The sequence below is a fragment of the Ctenopharyngodon idella genome, chromosome 8 (genome assembly GCF_019924925.1).
Source record: "Ctenopharyngodon idella isolate HZGC_01 chromosome 8, HZGC01, whole genome shotgun sequence".
NCBI lineage: Eukaryota > Metazoa > Chordata > Actinopteri > Cypriniformes > Xenocyprididae > Ctenopharyngodon > Ctenopharyngodon idella.
In genome coordinates, this window is record NC_067227.1 from 22690516 (window position 1) to 22710244 (window position 19729).

The 19729-nt window shown below is 37.2% G+C and overlaps 1 protein-coding gene across 1 annotated transcript in view; it reads right to left on the reverse strand.

The window, feature by feature from the left end:
• Positions 1-374: 374 nt before the first annotated feature.
• mmp11a (matrix metallopeptidase 11a) overlaps positions 375-19729 on the reverse strand; it is a 59987-nt gene continuing 40632 nt past the window's right edge. Inside the window, exons 4-10 of the mRNA XM_051902098.1 lie at positions 10072-10331; positions 7504-7647; positions 6113-6246; positions 5267-5484; positions 4434-4638; positions 3120-3383; positions 375-1351 (exon numbers count right to left, since the gene is read on the reverse strand). Of these exons, the coding sequence (XP_051758058.1) occupies positions 1233-1351; positions 3120-3383; positions 4434-4638; positions 5267-5484; positions 6113-6246; positions 7504-7647; positions 10072-10331 (1344 nt within the window). The 3' untranslated portion in view covers positions 375-1232. The remainder of the gene's footprint in view (positions 1352-3119; positions 3384-4433; positions 4639-5266; positions 5485-6112; positions 6247-7503; positions 7648-10071; positions 10332-19729) is intronic.

The window sequence follows — 19729 nt, forward strand, 5'->3', positions numbered from 1 at the left end:
CTGATTATGTTCATCTGAAAGAAGAAAGTCATATACACTTAGAATGGCTTGAGGGTGAGTAAAGCTTGGGGTCATTTTCATTTAAAAGTGAACTAATCCTTTAAATGTAACAGATGAAAATTGTTTTATAAATTGAAAATGTATATATTATATTAATATACATCAAACTATGATAAAAACCGACTATTTATATTAATTTTAATGAAACTGTGCATAACTTTTTACTTTTCTCCTTGTATTTGTTTTCATTTTAATGCAGTGAATGAATGGATGGATGGATAAATAAATAAAATTGCAAATAAAACTATAAGTACAATTATGAATAAAACTACAATTATAAATGAGTGGATCACAGAAAATTTCAGACAAATAAGTGGTCTGGGAATATTTTAATTGTACCAAAATACAACACACATTTTATATAAAAGTATTTACACAGTAAATATGAAAAGCAGAAGAAATAATGTAAAAGCTACAAAAAAAAAAAAAAAAAAAAAAAAAAAAAACTAGGATAGAGAAAATATAGGAAAAAAATTTACACAGATGATGTAAAAAAAAAATTCCAAGCTAGTATATTAAAAAGAAAAGATTTAAAACATTGTCAGTGTCCTGCACTGAAGAGTGCTAGTTTGTCTGTTGATATATTAGCATACAGTCTCAACATCATAAACAAATGCTTGTGTCAAGATTTTGTGTTCTTACCAAATCATTATTAAACACAAAACATCCTTCGCCTTTTACCTTTTCTCTTATTTAAAAATCATTTTGAATGAGAGAAACTTTATGTCTAATTAGGTTTTTCTTGTGTTATTTAATCAATATAAACTGCACAATTTAAGATACAGTAAAACTCGCAAAGAATTGTAAAAACTTTTAGATAAGAGTTACGGACATTGCAACTGATGCAAAGATCCCTGACAAATTTTTTAGCACCTTATTTAGCACCTTACCAACAGAGTATTTATGTCTTCTTACACAATGGTTGCTTGATATACAACAAATACAGACATAGCTGCTCGTGGTTCATAAAGCTCAGATGTGCAAGATTTCCTGAGAAGAAATTCGATTATTCAGACATTTTTGAGGTGAAGGGAAGAGAAATGCCCAGGCGAACAAGTACTTAGGTTACATAGTACAGTTCGTCATCATGAAAATGTTGGGACATTTACACTGTATGCTTCAAACCAGAGTGTAAGAACACGGTGAAAGAGACAGAATAGATTCCTGAGGGTTTATGGCATGCTACATCCAAAGAAGTCTGCACCAATGTAGCGCGGGTAACCTTCCAATACCTTACGCTGCTCTGGGTCAAACTTCCAGTACTGTCGGCGACTGATGAAGACGGCAAAGCCTGTAGGGTATACAACAGTTTTACATGATCTCATGTAAGAAAAAGTATTAATGGGAAACTTTTTTTGCATTCATAAACCAATGTTTTTATACTTTGCAATTATAAATTGTAAACATGAGTGTGCACAAGTAGTATGTGATGGAACAAAACAACTGCTGCTGCTGAAATATCACCCTCTTCTGTCAGAGGTCTGTCACCCTCACCAATTAAAACTGGCAGAGCAGTAACAAATCAAACGACTGCCTATGACATTTTTCTCCAATTCCTACTCCTGGATTGAACTTGAATCACCGTAATTTGGCAGCAAATCAATGTGAAGCTCACCAAAATAAGAAAATGACCACAGTACAATTGAACTGTATTATACTGAATTAAGAAAGTATTTATGAGTCACTTTACTCCATGAACATGACCTGCTGCATCTTTTTCAGTCACTTTGACCCACAAACACATTTTGAGTTTTATCCACTAAAAAGTCTGTTTAGTATAACATAGAAAATGTTTGTTTGTTTGTTTCTTGGTCAAAGTGACTCAAAATGATGAAGTCATTTAAGTAATTTTATTCATATGTCACATATGTCACTTAATCTCATGAACATGACTGTTCTGAGATTAAGGATGTCCGATACTGACAAAAATTTTTTTATATTGTTTTAGGGGATTGTGTTAATGATTACTGTAACGAATGAGACTGGTATCCATTCAGCTGACCACCAGAGGGAGTCCTCTCCCGAATAGCCAAGAACTGTGAGCTGTTCCTTATATGGTTACTTCCTGTTATTAACACCCCTATAAATAGCCATGCCTTACCACAGATACTTTGCAAAGTATTGCCAGCCATTTCACTGCCTTACTGAGCAGTTTTCCATTGCCTGTTTCATTGTCTTGTTGTTATAACCATTGTACCTTTCTTGGTTGGATTACTGTTTTTGCTTTGTTTGCCTGGTTGGATTGATTACTTGTCACTGATTACCTTGCCTACTTCATCAACTATGTCTGTTTTGGAATTGTTTACTGAGTTTATTAAACTTCCTGCATTTGGGTTCTACCTTCGCCTCCATGTCTAGTCCTTCACAATAACATTCATACTATCATATATACCAGCATTTTCAAGTTCTTCATATTCTGTGCAGTGGTTAGTTTGCAGCAGTGACAGAAATGAATTCTTCTATTAAGTGGGGTTAACTTTTAAGTATAAAGGTAAATTAACTGTTACCTACATAAGGCCATTTTTTCTTACTTTCCTAGATGTATCCATCATCTTTTATGTCCATTCTTCCATTTAATCAACAAATTCAATCAGATTAATAAGACATAACCAGGCTGTTACCAATCAAATGAATGCAGTATCAACAAAATCCATCTTTGAATTACAGAGGTGGCAAGGAATCTGCATCTGAAGTGGGATTTAGATGTTTAATGCAGCTCATGTAGTTACAACTGCATAAATAATACTGTTATATTAATGTTTTAAGACATTTTGAATATTTAAATATGAAATTATTTGAAAACTGAAAATATACTTTTAATATGAAACTAAAACTGCCAGTAGGTGGGGGCAAGTCATTGAATTAAATCAAACGGTTGGTTCAAAACAGCTGATTCATTCAGAAATGAAGTGATTTAGAAATGGGTCATTGAATAAGTCACTCGATTTGTTCAAAAACGCAATTCAGCAAACTTTCTTAACTTAATTATGTGACCTGATTTCTTTCATGTTAATATTAACATTCACTGATATGTATTAAAAAGGCTGAGCTGGAAGTACCGTGGGCATCCTGGAAGGCAGCATCAATCTCATCAGGGACGCCCCACCAGTCCTGCTGAATTTTGCGTGGGAAGGCCGTGTCCACTCTGTTTTCTTGGGGATCCAAACGCCAGTAGTTTCCTGACTTGAAGAAGTATGTATGGTGGCCGTAGTGCTCCTTTAAGCGCAGTGCAGCCTGAATGTGCACGACAGGGAGGCCTATAGTCTCCAGAGGTTCTGGTCCTGATATCTTGCGCTCTGCATCAAACACCCAGTAGTTGGAACCTTACAGAGGACACAAGAGAAAGAGTGTGTTATAAATATTACTGCATTAATGTATGATTTTAATTCAGTGTAACTATATTTCATTTTAGCATTATTATGTTTGCCTATCTGCAAATTCACTGCACTTTGATAATGGCAAAGGCATATTTGTCCTCTGTAAAAAATAATAATATGTATCTGCTTGTTGAAATTCGGAATGAAATGGAAATTCACACTATACATTTTTTAAATCATGTAGCCTATATTTTTTATTATCAAAAATATCAAAATAGTGAGGTTTAAACAATACATCTATATGTTCAGTATGTGATTAGGGCTAGGTGATAAGAAATAAAAACAAAATCCTGATATTTTTAGCCTTTTGAATGATATTCAATATTCTGTGATGGCTTAAGATGTTTTTCAACTGTGGTTAGATAAATCAGTATAAAAATGTACTCTATAGCCCTCTAAAGCTCTAAAAGTACAGAATCTCAATAGTATACAGACCACAAAATGTTATGATTAGATTTTTTAATGGCCTTAATTTATGAAAAAGTGAATTTAAGACATATTAATGGGATCACCTTTTGTCAATAACATTGTCTTGAGTCACTATCACAGGTGCTCCCTCTAGTGGTGAATTGTTTACAGCATTTACAGCAATCCAATGTACCCCATGTTTGACTCACTGAACCTATGCTAGTCTAAATGAACTAAATTTCAACCAAATTTTCAATTTTGAAAAGTTACATTTAATTTTGTTCACTGAAAATTAATTCAGAGAATTACCATCTCAGCTACAGCAACCACCTAAAAGTGCACAATTCTGTTCAGAAACTGTACTGCACAACACTTTTGTATTTATCTGTTGTTAGTAGCACGTTCAACATGGTCGTGTTTTATCATGCCCTGTATTAGAGCCACAATTCAGGATGCTTCGTATATGGGTCAAGGGGAAGTACCGCACCACCCGTCACCATGTGTAGATATGTATATAACCAGGCCTGTCTGATCCTGTCCTCCAACCACAAATCACCACAGTCAGCCACCGGTGCTGAACTCACCCACCTTCAAAGAACCAGATATTGCCATTTTTGTCTTCATAGGCGGCGCCTATTTTCTCTGGAATGCCCCTCCAGTGTCGGGAGGCCAGGGCAGGGTATCCCGCCTGCAGACGGCCCTCCCTGATGCGCCAGGCATAGCTGGCCTTGAAGAAGAACAATTCCCCACGGATTATAGACACAGCATCGAAATCTGTGTGACAAGCGTCAGGCTACAGTCAGTGACAGCGGGAGAAAAGGAGATGGAATAATGGGAGTGAAAAAAAGGGAGCACATTCTTGGTTTAATACAATAATCATTGTAATACAATAAAATTGTAATACAATAATAATAATAATAAAAACATTGATTACCACAAAAAAAAAAAAAAAAAGTAAAAAAGGTTTTCTTTTTCTTTTTAAAAAATTGAGGTTAAAATGAAGCACTTGTATAATTATTGTATTATATACTAGTATTATTTGAGCTGTAGAGCTGTTTAAATCATCTTTTTTATGTCATTTTAGGGTTTAAGGGTTTAAGTTGTAAAATTGGATGTAATTTCATAAATAAAAGGTTAGTAAGCATTTTTTTTAACACTAAAATGGTATATGCATATACTATTGAAACAATAAGTATTTTAATGTTAACAGATTGGCCCCATTCACTACTATTTTAAGCGCCTCACTGTAACCTCTCTCTCTCTCTCTCTCTCTCTATATATATATAGTAATAAACATTATACTGTTGTTGATGTTGCTGCTGACATTCCTTTAATGTTTTTCAATGTTAATAATAATAATTTCTTAAGTGTAATTGATCGCAGATGAACTGTGAAGTGGGATGATGCGTTCTGCGACTCACTGCACTAGTGATAATCTCATTGGTTTCCATAGGAATTTGCGGCGGGGCTTGGGGACGGGGGCCGTAGAGGTATTGGATCCCTTTCTTGTCATCCTCACTGAGCTGGAGGGGATAGGAGAAGCTGTAAAATGGGGACATGATGGCTCCAGGCTCCAGAGAATGCTGTAGACCCAGGACATGGCCAAACTCATGTGCTGCCACCTGAAGAAGATCTGTTCCTGTAGGATGACAAATGAAAATATGATTTTTTTTTTTTTTTTTTTTTTTTTTCACACAAATCTGATTTGGTTTTCAAATGTGATCTTAAGGAATGATTGTCATTTTGTTTTTTCTTATCTTTTCTGATTTGTCGATATCTGGTGGTTCTGCATCGGTTTCTGTAGTAATGATGTAAGTGTTAACAGGATGCCAAAAGACTTACTTATACAACAGCTGAGTGTTGCTGTCAGTGTGTAATGAGAGACGTAAAACTAGAAATGTAGCATCTGCTCATGTGTCATGACATCTCACTAAAATTGTTACACAAAAACATGTATGATGTCACACACAAGTCAAATCTCAAATGATTAAAAGTCTGATTGGTTTATCAGTCAAATCCCAAATAGATGTGGATCGTGCTTGAGATTTGTGTCAGATATGCAAAAAAGAAAAAGAAAAAAAGAAACATTTTTTCTGCTTGTCTTATCAGAGATGTATCAGAAATTTCCAGGTAATTTTTACTGAAAACAAAATCTATGATACATTTACTGATTCGTTACCAAGAATGTGTGTTATCTGTATCAGGGATTTCCAAGTGAGTAGCAGGCAGTGAAGCAGTAAGATGAGGATTGTATCTTTACAACTTACCAAGTTCATTGCCCACTGTCCAGGACTCATCATAGTCAAAATGAATGTCTCCCTCCCGGTGTGTCCTTGGGAAAAAAGCATGAGCCAGGATCCCACCAGGGCCATCAAAGGGCAAATTATCACCATGCCAGTACCTAATATAGGACATATAGCAATAATTTAATGTTTTTCCGTATATTCATTTCTTTAGTCTTATAACTAAAGACATAAATATGAAAATAAGAAATTAAAAATAAATCAGTGGTCAAGAAAAAGCTATTTTATTCTAGATGAGGGTGGTCACCCCTCATTATCGCTTCTATCTTGAGATCACATGTCCAGCAGAATGGTACTGTACTATACTATATTGTACTTTACTATACCACTCTACCATTTGGGTCAGTGAGATTTTTTTTAATTAATACTTTTATTCAGCATGAATGCATTATCAGAAGTGACAGTAAAGACATTTATAATTTTACAAAAGTTTTCTATTTCAGATATATGCTTTGTTCTGTCATGACAACTCTCAGAGAGATTGCCATGGTAATGGATATGGCAATGTAATGTATTTAGTCTTGGCGAAATAGATCTGTTACTCTGCTGCTGCTGCAGAGCAAGTACAGAGACTTGCTACTGCCAATACATTCACAGACATTGCTGTGAGCATGTAAGACATGCTGCTGCTGCACATATAACATACATGAAATAAACCCCGTAGCAGATCTATACAGGTGGAGCTGGGGAAGGTGGAGGGTTTCTGAAAGTGCGCTGCAGACTGCTAACAGCAAACGATGCCAGGTATTTGAATGATTGAGCAGCAAGCTCATTAGACGCTGATACCACAGCAAACAATCAGCTGCGCTATGAAGATAATGATGTGATCGCTACCAAATGAGTTAAGGACCTATCAGCCAGCGCCATCTAGAGTTTCATGCCAGAACAAAAAAAATTATCACAGTTTCCACAAAAAAATTATGCAGCACAACTGTTTGCAACATTCATAATAATAAGAAATGTTTCTTGAGCAGCAAATCAGCATATTCGAATGATTTCTGAAAGATCATGTGACACTGAAGACTGGAGAAATTATGCTAAAAATCAGCTTTGCCATCACAGGAATAAATGGCATTTTAACTTTGCAAGTACAAATTTGCTGGTAGATTTGCAAGATGAATTAATCAAGGATGACAAATACACCTGTGATGAGGGTATTTCAGAAATAAGTTGAATTGAGAACATGATTTGACAGCATAGCACTGCATTTATGTCAACATATGTCAGTATGAAATCTTATTAGTTGTTTAGTTAGATGAAGATGAGCTGAAGACCTAAAACAAAAATTACAAAATCCCCAATCCTTCACTTTGTTACACCTAAGCATAGTGAAACATAATTTTTTTTATTGTTACCTTGTGAAGTCGATGACTATGTCAGCCTCTTGGTTGTTAACCTCAGTAAAGGTGAGGGGTGTGACATCACTCCAGACCTTCAGAGCTTCCTGTAAAACTCGCCTCACTTTATCCTCACTCATTTGCCACGGGAAGCGCTGGATTCTGAACACAGAAAGACACAGTCATGCTCAAAGTTTATCAACAAAAAACATGTGACCACTTTTGCCCTTGCATAAACACACTGTGTTCCAGACCACCGGCCTTTCACTGCTGGACCACCAACCGACACAAACCCACATCAGAGACCACCAGTGATTTATCTTTATTATTCATCACCATTGGCATATCTCTGGTGAGCATGTCACATGATCTCATAATGTGTTCTGATTGGTTATTTTATGAGCATAATGAAACCGCAGTTGTGGTGGTATTATGTGTGCAGCTTTATGACCCAGTTCTCTGACAGGGGCAGAACTCAACAGGAATCATGTAACCTCAAACAAACACTGTATCGTTTCAAACTGTTCTGGATCTTCACTTAGAACTTGGGCATGATTAACATTTTATTATAGTCATTTACACAAATGTGAGCACTTAAGCATTCTTCAAATTTTTGTGTTGAACAGCAGTAATAATTTGTGTAGCTCAAGTTAACAAGCTGTTTCTACTTGCATCAGAAATGATTTAAAAATGCACATTTTAATAAAGGAAGCCAAGCTTTATCAGAGGGCACACACACCTGTCTGTGTCATGGAATGTGTTTCGATTCAGCCCCTCCAGCTTAGCTATTCTGATCTTTAATTTTTCCATTTTTAAAGCTTGTGTAACGGATGTAGGCCGGTGAGAGGTGTGCGTGTAAACCTCACTCCCCTGATCTTTAGCCTCCTTGCGCCCGACTCCCATGCCGACAGACCTGGGTTTGAGTCCCACTTAGAGCAGACGGTTCGAACAGGAGGGGTTACATTGGTGCCATGACCTGGATGGGTGTGAGGTTTAGGGGGGTGAGTGTAACGGACGTAGGCCGGTAAGAGCTGCGCGTGTAAACCTCACTCCCCTGATCTCAATAGGTGCTTTAGAGACTGCAGTCTTTAGCCTCCTTTAGCGTCCGACTCCCATGCCGGCGGACCCAGGTTCGAGTCCCACTTAGAGTGGGTGGTCCGAACAGGAGGGGTCACACTTGTGTCCTTTCACATTTCCGGGTTTCTTAGAAGCAGAAGTCGTCATAGTTGGGTAAACTTCTATATACAGTCACTGCTGGAAAGGGTTCAAATATGCAAAAGACGCTGGAAAACTGAAGAATCTGCAGGACCTGGAGGATTTTTCTGAAGAACATTGGGCAGTTTAACTGCTCAGAACAAACAAGGGACTCATGAACAACCATCACAAAAAAAAAAAAAAAAAAACAGTCGTAGATCATCCAGGTAACCACACACAGTGTTAAGAATCAATGGTTCACAAACTTTTGAATGGGGTCATTTTAATAAATTCAGCTATTTTTTTTTTTTTTTTTTTTGTCGACTATATATAAAAAATAACATGCATTTTGTATGATCTCTCTATTTAATTTTGTTAAAATTATTCACATTTTCACAGATTCTGCAAGTGGATCACATACTTTTTCTTGCAACTGTATATTTTTGTGTTCTTATATGCCCCAATAGCAAAAGAAAAAAAAAATTACGATAGCATTACTATGACTTTCCAAAGGAGAAAAAAATATATTGAGAGAAGAGACTCCGCTAGCCAGAATAAAGAAAGATGTGAAATTATCAGTCACTCCATCAACCGTTGTGTTAGAAGCCCTCACAACAGCATTAACCAGTTTTCTGAAATTTAATTTCAAGGCAATATAAGACAAAGTATAGTGTTATAAATGTACAATACATTAAAAAAAAAAAATTAAAATATAAAAAACTTTGCTCACCATGAAATCAAAATTGACAATTCTTATTTTTTTTTTATGTGTGTGTGTGTGTAAACATCTAGTTCATCTTATGATGCCCCATTCTAATACACATTGTACATACCCCTGTACTATTCAGCCATAAAAATGTTAAACAAAGAAAAATCCAGCAACACGACCATACAAAGAAAAGAGTGTATCCTATATCTTCCACCGGATGTATACACACTGTGCTGCCAGTGAATAGATTCTTGTACAAATGTGGCTGATTACTTTCTTTTTCAAAGACGGGCCTTTCCTCCCTCACAGGTCTGACTATAATGCCCCTGCATTCCTCCACATAAACTGCCTGCTAAAGTACGATCAGAACAGAGATAAAAAAGTGCTATCAGCACAGAAACATTACCGTTCATTCAGATATAGAAAAAATGGGGGAAATGTCCCTTTTGTTGAAAACAAAAAGGCTCTGAGACACTGAAAAGGTCTGGGCCTTGTTTTAGTTAACTTCTAATCACTTGTTACTATTTTGCTTGGTGTGAATGGAATAACATGAGGTAGGACAAAAGCACCTACTGAATACTAATGAAATCATACAATCAATATTCAGTTTTTAGTGGATTTATATGCTAATATAATTAATATATTATAAATTACTTATAATTTTATAATATTTTACACCTTACTTGTAAGTGAGGTCAGTTTTTGGCCAGCGTCCTCCAAAAATCACAAAGCGTTTCTGTCGGGGGTGGGTGCTGAGATGCACCTCTCTCTGGTCGGGGTAGTCTGGGACGCCACAGCGCAGTGGACCTGCACCCCCGGAGCTGTTCCTGAGTTGGGTGTTGAGCTGTGGCTCACCCTTTGCTTGAGGTTTAAAGGTGTCCTGAGGGTGGAGGACCCTGTCTCTCCTCTTCTCAGAGTGCAAATGAGGAATCTGTGACAAACCCTGTCATGGAAAGATGGAAGACCTGCATGAACTTAATGATGGTTAGCTAGTTAGCCCTGCTGGTAGATGCCATAATTACACCATAAAAAGCATGTTTCTCCATTGAAAGGCATTTAAAAGTAGTTGTGTATTGGAGAAATCAAGAAATTCCTTCTGAGGCATTTGACTCATAACTTGAAAAAAAAAAAACCCATCTAATTTTACTATTGTTTCACTCTGTGACTGTCATCTCTATTCTAGCCTGTTATGAACAATTTCATTGTGTTACTTTCATGTTTTTGCCTCCCATCGGATGAATTGCTTACATTATGTTGTTATGCTCTTGTGAGTGTAAGTGAAGTTTACTGCAAGCTCCATAAATTGGACACTGCCATTCAAAAGTTTGGGGTTAAAGTAAGATTTTTTTTTCTTTTAAGAAATTAATACTTTCATTCAGCAAGGATGCTTTAAATTGATCAAAAGTGACATTAAAAACATTTAAAATGTTACAAAAGAACAGAATGTAACGTCAAGAATATTTCTTGAGCACCAAATCAACATAATAGATTGATGTCTAAAGGATCATGTGACAAATATTCAAATAAATTACATAGTAAAATATATTAAAATAGAAGTTATTTTAAATTGTAATATTTCACAATATTACTGTTTTTACTGTATTTTTGACCAAATAAATGCAGCCTTCATAAGCATAAGTGACTTTTTTCAAAAACATTAAAAAATCTTACCAACCCTAATCCACTGAACGGTAGTGTACTGTATATCAAAGTAAACTGAGAGTAATTGTTCATGACATATTTATTTAACAGAAGTCTGTTGTCTCAAATATGATCAACTGGCATTAGATTAAAAAAAAAAAAGTTTAACATACTGACCCCTTTGGCAAGGCAACCGTTCATGATAATGAACATAAATATGTTAAGGAACATTAAAAAAACCAAACCAACATAATCTGATACAAAAAGCCAAATCATGTATTTTCCGTGGGTGATGCTGTTTACTTACTGTGAGATATGATTGCGGATGGACTGGTTAGTGTCCCTAAACATTCTTTGGAGGAAATGGCTGTTCATTAACATGGGCGTTAAAAACAGAGAAAAATGCCGTGGGCAGCACTGTGGTGCTTTCAGGCAGAATTTTGAGGCATTTATAGAGGCTTTAAACTTCAGGATGCTTCAGCTTTCATGTACAGTCTTACCTTTTACCCACTTTTACCGACCCCAGATGTCTAAATACTTAATTTACATGAAATCATCAGAACCAAATTTTATTTCAAAAAGTGAAATGTTTAGATTTAAAGAATTTAAGTTTTTACAATGTGAGAAAAACACAGTTGTGACAAGATTTTTGGTGCCTTTTTGGTGTTTTTCCTGACTGGTTTACAACATATTATAAAATGTTTAGGACTTTTGCAAAGAAACAGCAAACAGGCTAAACGTTTTCCCCTCTATGACCCCATGTCTCTCTCCCAGGGACGGAGGCTCAGCGGTGATTCCTCAAGCGTGAAGCAGAGCTGCTATATTGGAGACAATGCCCAGCAGGAACTATGGAATGTGCCCTGTGCTCTGAGAGAGACTTTCTACCAGCACACTGATTTCAACATGTGCACAGACAGTTCAGGTTCATTATCCTATTTGTGTTTTGGATCAGGTTACAGGTATTGCTCACTGTATACTTGATAGTTAATTCACTCAATGACAAATAACAGTGTCCACGATAAAGAAAAGGAACATTCTAGTTTAAAATGAATATGCCAAGTTCTTAGAAATGTATATATATATATATATTAGGGATGCACCGATACCATTTTTTAAGGACTGAGTACGAGTACCGATACTTTTTTTCTAGTACTCGCCGATACCGATACATTTATTAATTTCTCTCTCTCTCTCTCTCTCTCTCTCTTTTTTTTTTTTTTGTGAGACTAATGAATGTAGGACAGCTTCTTTATTACCTACTGTAATGAAAAAGTAATATTTTTTATGTGCTTGTCACAAACTTAAAGAACAAAAATTTCACAGTGTCCAATAACCTTCAAAGGGCATAATTACCAATATATATATATAATTGTTACATTTACATTTACATTTAGTCATTTAGCAGACGCTTTTCTCCAAAGCGACTTACAAATGTTGTTATATAAAATGAAATTTACAAACAAATTACAAACAATACAACAAATACTATAGAGATACAAATTAAATAAACTTGTTTTTCAGATACAGTAGGTTCATTTACCATGTATACATTTATTTAACATATTTTGTTATTTTATTAACATTAATGACAAATATAGGCTACGGTCCCTTTAAGACCGAATCCATGGATACTGACACATATCCTGTTTTCACCCAAATGTTTACGTCCACTTAAGCCATGACTGACTGTATTTACGTGAGATACTCCACACGATGGACATTTTGACAACTATGTGTGCATTTGACCATTCAGGCGCAAGGAGAACTGATCGCGCGCTGTCTGAGAGAACTGGGATCGCGCGCAAGAAAGAGAGAGAGAGAGCACGCGAGAGGGAGCGCTTCTGGTCTGTGTCATTCAGCGCTATTCCGCCTATCCCGCCTTCACTAATCAATAACGAATTGTGATTGAAAGCATGCAGTTCGCAATGTGTGTGTTGTCATCATTGATTTTAAAGTATTTCCACACCCCTGAGGCTGACATCGTTTCTGCTGCTGCCGCCGCCGGTGTCTCTGTCCACAGAAAATTCTGTCAGTTACATCACGTGAGGTATCGGTCTTTGGTATCGGGGGTATTATATATATATATATATATATATATATATAAAACCCTTTATAAAACGGTTAGTTCCTGTCCTTGATTCTGATTTGTCAATAGCTGTTTTATTCACGATAAAACACGGCTATGACCGCTTCACCCAATGGTTCTGTGTATCACTACACAACACCCTTAGCAACCACTCTTAGCAATGTAAACTGTATGTTCTCAATTGATATTGTTCATTGAAGCTTACTGTATTATGTAGAAGAGTGCTGTGAGAAAAAGATCGAGTGAGCGAGTTTATTAACTGCATTCAGATTTAGCATTTTCCTTCAGGTCAAAATCTGTTTAAATGTCCGTTGTATAATCTTGTCCTTTTAACATTTAAGTGGTTTTCCCGTGACTGACAGCACTAGTCAAAGCATTTGTCAGATGCATCTTGTTCCGTGTTCACAACAATTCAGTCTTTTCAATGTAAAAGTCTTCACTACTGACTGACACACTCATAAAGACAGTCTTTGCCGCCATCTAATGGTGTGAAAATGTAACTTCTGTTGCTGTTCACAGTCAGGGAATATTTTTTTCTGGCGGAAGAAAGGTTTTTAGAAAGTTTACTTCATGAAAGTTGCATTGATTCATATTTCTGGCTTTAATATTTGTATTGTGTAACAGTTTTATAAAAGCAATAAGGTACTCAAGGCTCGAGGAATAAGTCACAGCTGAAGGGGCTGCAGGCACTCCGCTTCGCATCATGTCTAACAATGACTTATTCACGATACAGCAAAGCCTCTTGTACCGTATTGCTTACATATATATTGCATTTCAGTACCATTTCCAAACTTTTCCACATGTTGCTTTCACAAAATGCATGAAAAAGCTCATGAAACATCTATATTCACAGAAATATTCATTAAAAGTGTATGGCATCATCTTTTTTTCATTTAAAATATTTACACTAAGCACTTACACTGTAGAGATCAATCAAATGTCACAGACCAAACTGATTACAAAGTGAAATTCAAACCAGACGCTTGATTAAATTTCTTATTTTCTCAGTTGTTTATCTCATCATAACATCTGACTGCATTATGACTCCTGACCTATCAGTGGGAGAGATCGGCCTTTACCCTGGAATAACACACACATTCCACATCTGGCAAATACATAGATGAGGTGCTTTCTGCATTGTTCATTTACAATGCAAGTTTTTAGAACTCCAGTTCAAAGTGTATATGTGTATGACCCACTTCTCAAAAATGGAGGGCAAGTTAGGACACATTTGGCTATACTATGCAGGGGGGAATGAAGTCAACACAATAGGTTGCTTTTTCGTGTGTGTGTATGTGTGTGTAATCTAAAGAGAAAGCATTGCCCAAGGTGCCCTGATGTTCTGCCAAAACGCAATCCCCAAAGTTTAAGCAGTTTATTTCATTAAATGTCTGAGAAGATTAAAGCAACAAAATCACACTTTAAATACACAAAATGGAAACCAAGGTAGTGGCATGAGACAGGAATGCTAAGGGTTTACTGCAGTTACTGGAAGTAAGATCAGATTGAATTGTAAGAATGTAGCTGTTCACTTTTATCAACATTGTTTAAATGAACCGTCTGACCCTAGAGTTACTGAAAATACCTTTTAGAGTAGGATCAAAATTCTGGGTCAGTGCTTAATAGGTTCACAGACATCAGACAGGGAGAGAAAAAATGGTCTCAGAGAGTTTGAAAGCTAGCCAACAATGCTTTCTGATTCATTTTTTAATGCTGGAGATATTTTGAGTCAGCGTTTTGCCTGTAGTTTGACTTCATTTATGTTTCAGATAAAGCCAAGTTATAAATGCTCTCCTTTCATGTGTGGTTAAATTTGCCAGTGGAGATCTGTGCTTGAGCCTCACTCCCATAGAACATTGCCTGTCTATGCCTAGAGCTCCCACGTCCCCCCGTCTCTCTCTTGTGTTCACACATGCTTTCAGCACAGAGGAAATCCTGATAAGAGGTCCTGGCATGGTGCATCTGAGGGGCTTGTTTGCCCCTATATGTACTGTTTTTGAGAACTATGCCCTAGATTACTGCAAAACACCAGCAGAGATCCAGAATCACTAAATTCAGGTTAATCATATCTGAACTGTTCAGAATCCTTTGTTGAGGAAGATTGATAAGAAAGATTGATATTGTGTGAATATGGGACCATTATGTTGCAAAAAATGTCAGGTACTTGTGATGCATAATGGATGAATTGTTAGGATTTTTCTCATTGCTTTCAACTAACTCAGCTGAGAGTACAAGCTACTTTCAGTAGCAAAACAGTGATTTAAAGGGTTAGTTCAACCAAAAATGACAATTCTGTCATTAATTACTCACCCTCATGTCATTCCACACCCATAAGACCTTCGTTCATCTTCGGAACACAAATTAAGATATTTTTGATGGAATCCGAGAGGTACACTATATTGCCAAAAGTTTTGGGACGCCTGCCTTTACGTGCACATGAACTTTAATGACATCCCATTCTTAATCTGTAGGGTTTAATATGGAGTTGGCCCACCCTTTGCAGCTATAACAGCCTCAACTCTTCTGGGAAGGCTTTCCACAAGGTTTAGGAGTGTGTGTATGGGAATTTTTGACCATTCTTCTAGAAGCACATTTGTGAGGTCAGGCACTGATGTTGGACGAGAAGGCCTGGCTCGCAGTCTCCGCTCTAATTCATCCCAAAGGTGTTCTGTCGGGTTGAGGTCAGGACTCTGTGCAGGCCAGTCAAGTTCCTCCACACCAAACTCGCTCATCCATGTCTTCATGGACCTTGCTTTGTGCACTGGTGCACAGTCATGTTGGAATAGGAAGGGGCCATCCCCAAACTGTTCCCACAAAGTTGGGAGCATGAAATTGTCCAAAATGTCTTGGTATGCTGAAGCATTAAGAGTTCCTTTCACTGGAACTAAGGGGCCAAGCCCAACCCCTGAAAAACAACCTCGCACCATAATCCCCCTCCACCAAACTTTACACTTGGCACAATGCAGTCAGGCAAGTACCGTTCTCCTGGCAACCACCAAACCCAGACTCGTCCATCGGATTGCCAGACAGAGAAGCGTGATTTGTTACTCCAGAGAACACGTCTCCACTGCTCTAGAGTCCAGTGGCGGCGTGCTTTACACCACTGCATCCGACGCTTTGCACTTGGTGATGTAAGGCTTGGATGCAGCTGCTCGGCCATGAAACCCATTCCATGAAGCTCTCTACGCACTGTTCCTGAGCTAATCCGAAGGCCACATGAAGTTTGGAGGTCTGTAGCTATTGACTCTGCAGAAAGTTGGCGACTTCTGCGCACTGTGTGCCTCAGCATGCGCTGACCCCGCTCTGTGATTTTACGTGGCCTACCACTTTGTGGTTGTTGTTCCCAATTGCTTCCACTTTGTTATGATACCACTAACAGTTGACCATGGAATATTTAGTAGTGAGGAAATTTCACGAATGGACTTATTGCACAGGTGGCAACCTGTCACGGTACCACGCTTGAATTGCAGTCTGCATGCCTAGGTGCTTGATTTTACACACCTGTGGCCATGGAAGTGATTGGAACACCTGAATTCAATGATTTGGAGGAGTGTCCCAATACTTTTGGCAATATAGTGTATATTACTTGTCCATAGACAGCAATATAATCAACACTTTCAAGGCCCACAAAGTTACTAAAGACATCGTTAAAACAGTCGACGTGACTGCAGTGGTTCAACCTTAATGTTATGAAGCGACGAGAATACTTTTTGTGCGCAAAAACAAAACAAAAATAACAAATTTATTAAACAATATCTTCTCTTCTGTGTCATTCTCATATGTTGTTTACGTCCAGCGCTTCCGTGTTCTACGTCAGAACGGCGACTCATTATTGGCTGGCTCCCACGTCAGCATCACATACATACGTCATGCTGCTCACGTGAACAGCGTCTGCCAATACTGATCCTGCACTGGGACATAAACACGGAAGCCTTCACTGTGCTTACTGTGTCATCTGTGTAAGGATAATGTCAGGGAATAAAAGGGATTGTTGAATAAAGTAATTCTTTTTGGGGGGTTTTTTGCGCACAAAAGGTATTCTCGTCGCTTCATAAAATTAAGGTTGAACCACTGCAGTCACGTCAACCGTTTTAACAATGTCTTTAGTACCTTTCTGGACCTTGAAAGTGTTGATTATATTGCTGTAATTTCTACATTGCCCTCCTTTTCTTTAAAAAAACAACAAAAATATGGGTTACAGTTAGTCATTTACAATGGAAGTGAATGATGCCAATATGTAAACATTAAAACATTCACTCACTGCCTTGTCCGAAATGGCATACTCTCTGAATAGGTGCTTTTTTTTAACGAGTAATTACTGCAACTGTTAAAAAAGTATGCCCTATGAAGTATAAATGTGTGTAGAATGAATGTAATCCAGACGTACTGCATTCGTCATGTTGTCATTGTAATGTGACCTACCAGTCAGTTGCATCTCTTCACTGTCATTCAAAAATAGTAAAGTGTCCATTGGATGTGCACTTTAGAATCTCGCCAGCAGTGGTAAGTCATCCGGATACTTTTTGCACATTGTTTTATAAATATTGTGAGTTTGGACGTACAACTCTTTTCACAAAATGTTTTTCGCCTACTATAGAATAGGGAAGTATGTATATTTGTATACTGCCTCTGTTTCAAAAGACTGTGTAATAGTGAAAAAAAATTGCTGACTAACCTTTACTGTGTACATATATAACTAATTTTTCAATTTTGTTTCATGACAAACATAACGGTGGAAAGCCCTTAAAGGGGTGGTTCATTGCGATTTCACTTTTTTAACTTTAGTTATTGTGTAATGTTGCTGCTTGAGCATAAACAACATCTGCAAAGTTACGACGCTCAAAGTTCAATGCAAATGGAGATATTTTCTTTTAAAAAATTCTCTGTTTAAGGACTACAACAAACGGCTGGTAGGGACTACAACGAGCCTCTTCCCGGGTTGGTGACATCACTAACCCTAGAATTTACATAAACCCTGCCCCCAAGAACACGCAACAAAAACTATACCTGTTCTATCTCCATGCAGCATATATTCTCTGGCTCTGTAAGCATCTTACAACAGTTTCCACAAGAGCAATTTATAGATTATCATGACAGAACATGCTAATCAATGACTTTAAGATAGTTAACTCCACATCAGTTACATAAATTCATCAACTAACTAACTAGCATCCTGTTGTATTCAAAATGTTGTCACTTCTTCTTGAGCCTCTCCCTCATTGTCCGACTCTGTTTTGAACATAAAACAGTCATGCTGAACAGTTTCTGACATTTTCAGTGAGTCTGCGTAAGGTTATATGAGGTGCTACTAAGTGCTAAGAGGAGCTCCTGAAACTCTGCCCCCTTTTGAGAGCAGCAGCTCATTTGCATTTAAAGGGACACACACAAAAACAGAGTGTTTTTGCTCACCCTCAAAAAGTGACAAATTTACATGCTATAAAAAATGATCTGTAGGGTATTTTGAGCTAAAACTTCTCATACACACTCTGGGGACTCTTATTTTACATCTTGTAAAAGTGGCATTATATGACCCCTTTAAATGACCATAAAATTGATGAGAACTTTAAAGTTCAAACAGGTTTTAGGAGAATTAATTTTAATCACCATTATGTCACAAATGCTGTTAACTGAGTTTAACTTGAACTGAACCCATAAGCATCATGGTGTACGTTGGAATATTGTATGATTAAGTATGATAGTTGTCAGCCCCTCCTTTTTACACATTTATCAAGAGTACTTAAATGAGTCTTTTGACCCTATAAATACCTTTTGGATGGTTAGAGTGCAGGATGAAAGATCTGGGTCACTGTCCAATCTGGTTTACAGACATTAGACAGGGAGAGAAAAAAGAAAATCTAATCCTTACACCGACATATCACAACTCTTTATGGCATGATAAATGAAGCTTTAAAGGATTACCATTTGAACAAATATTCACAGGTAAATCCCCTAGAAGCTGCAGCTGACTTTGGGAGTGATGAGTGGTCCACTGCAGGACTAAAGGAGACTTTCAAGTAGCTTTCAGTGATAAGCTCCCAGATACCGTTTATGCACTAGTGCTCATGTTAAACTTTATCCACAGCAGCTCAGTCCTCTATCTACCAGCTATAGTAATGTTTCAAAGTTTGGATCAATGCTTGAAGGATTTTGGCACCTGGCTTATTCACATAAACCTATTTTCTCCCTCTCCCACACACACATATTCCTGCTCTGGCACATTCAGGAAGTCATAAAACTGATATCATGTTTTCCTTGAATGACCCTGTCAAAATCACAGCAGGGGCATTTACCCAATAAGTTAAGGTGAGTGAGACACCTAACCTTGATTAATATACGTAAATCACAAAGTTGCTTGTGATTGAAATGCTGTTTGGTTTGCAGGTGAATTAACTTATACTTCAGAGGCTGTATTACAGAAACTTTTAAATCTACAATATGTAACTTTTGGCCCTCTATAGGTTTGCTTATGTAATTTTGTGAGTTTTGGCTTCGGCTCTGCTATTCTACGCAGACGATGGTTTGTGGTGTACTCTTGGTTACAGGTGATGATTTTATGAGAGCGAAAGTCATTACATTGTGACATCAAAACTCCCTCTTTCTCTCTCATACACGCA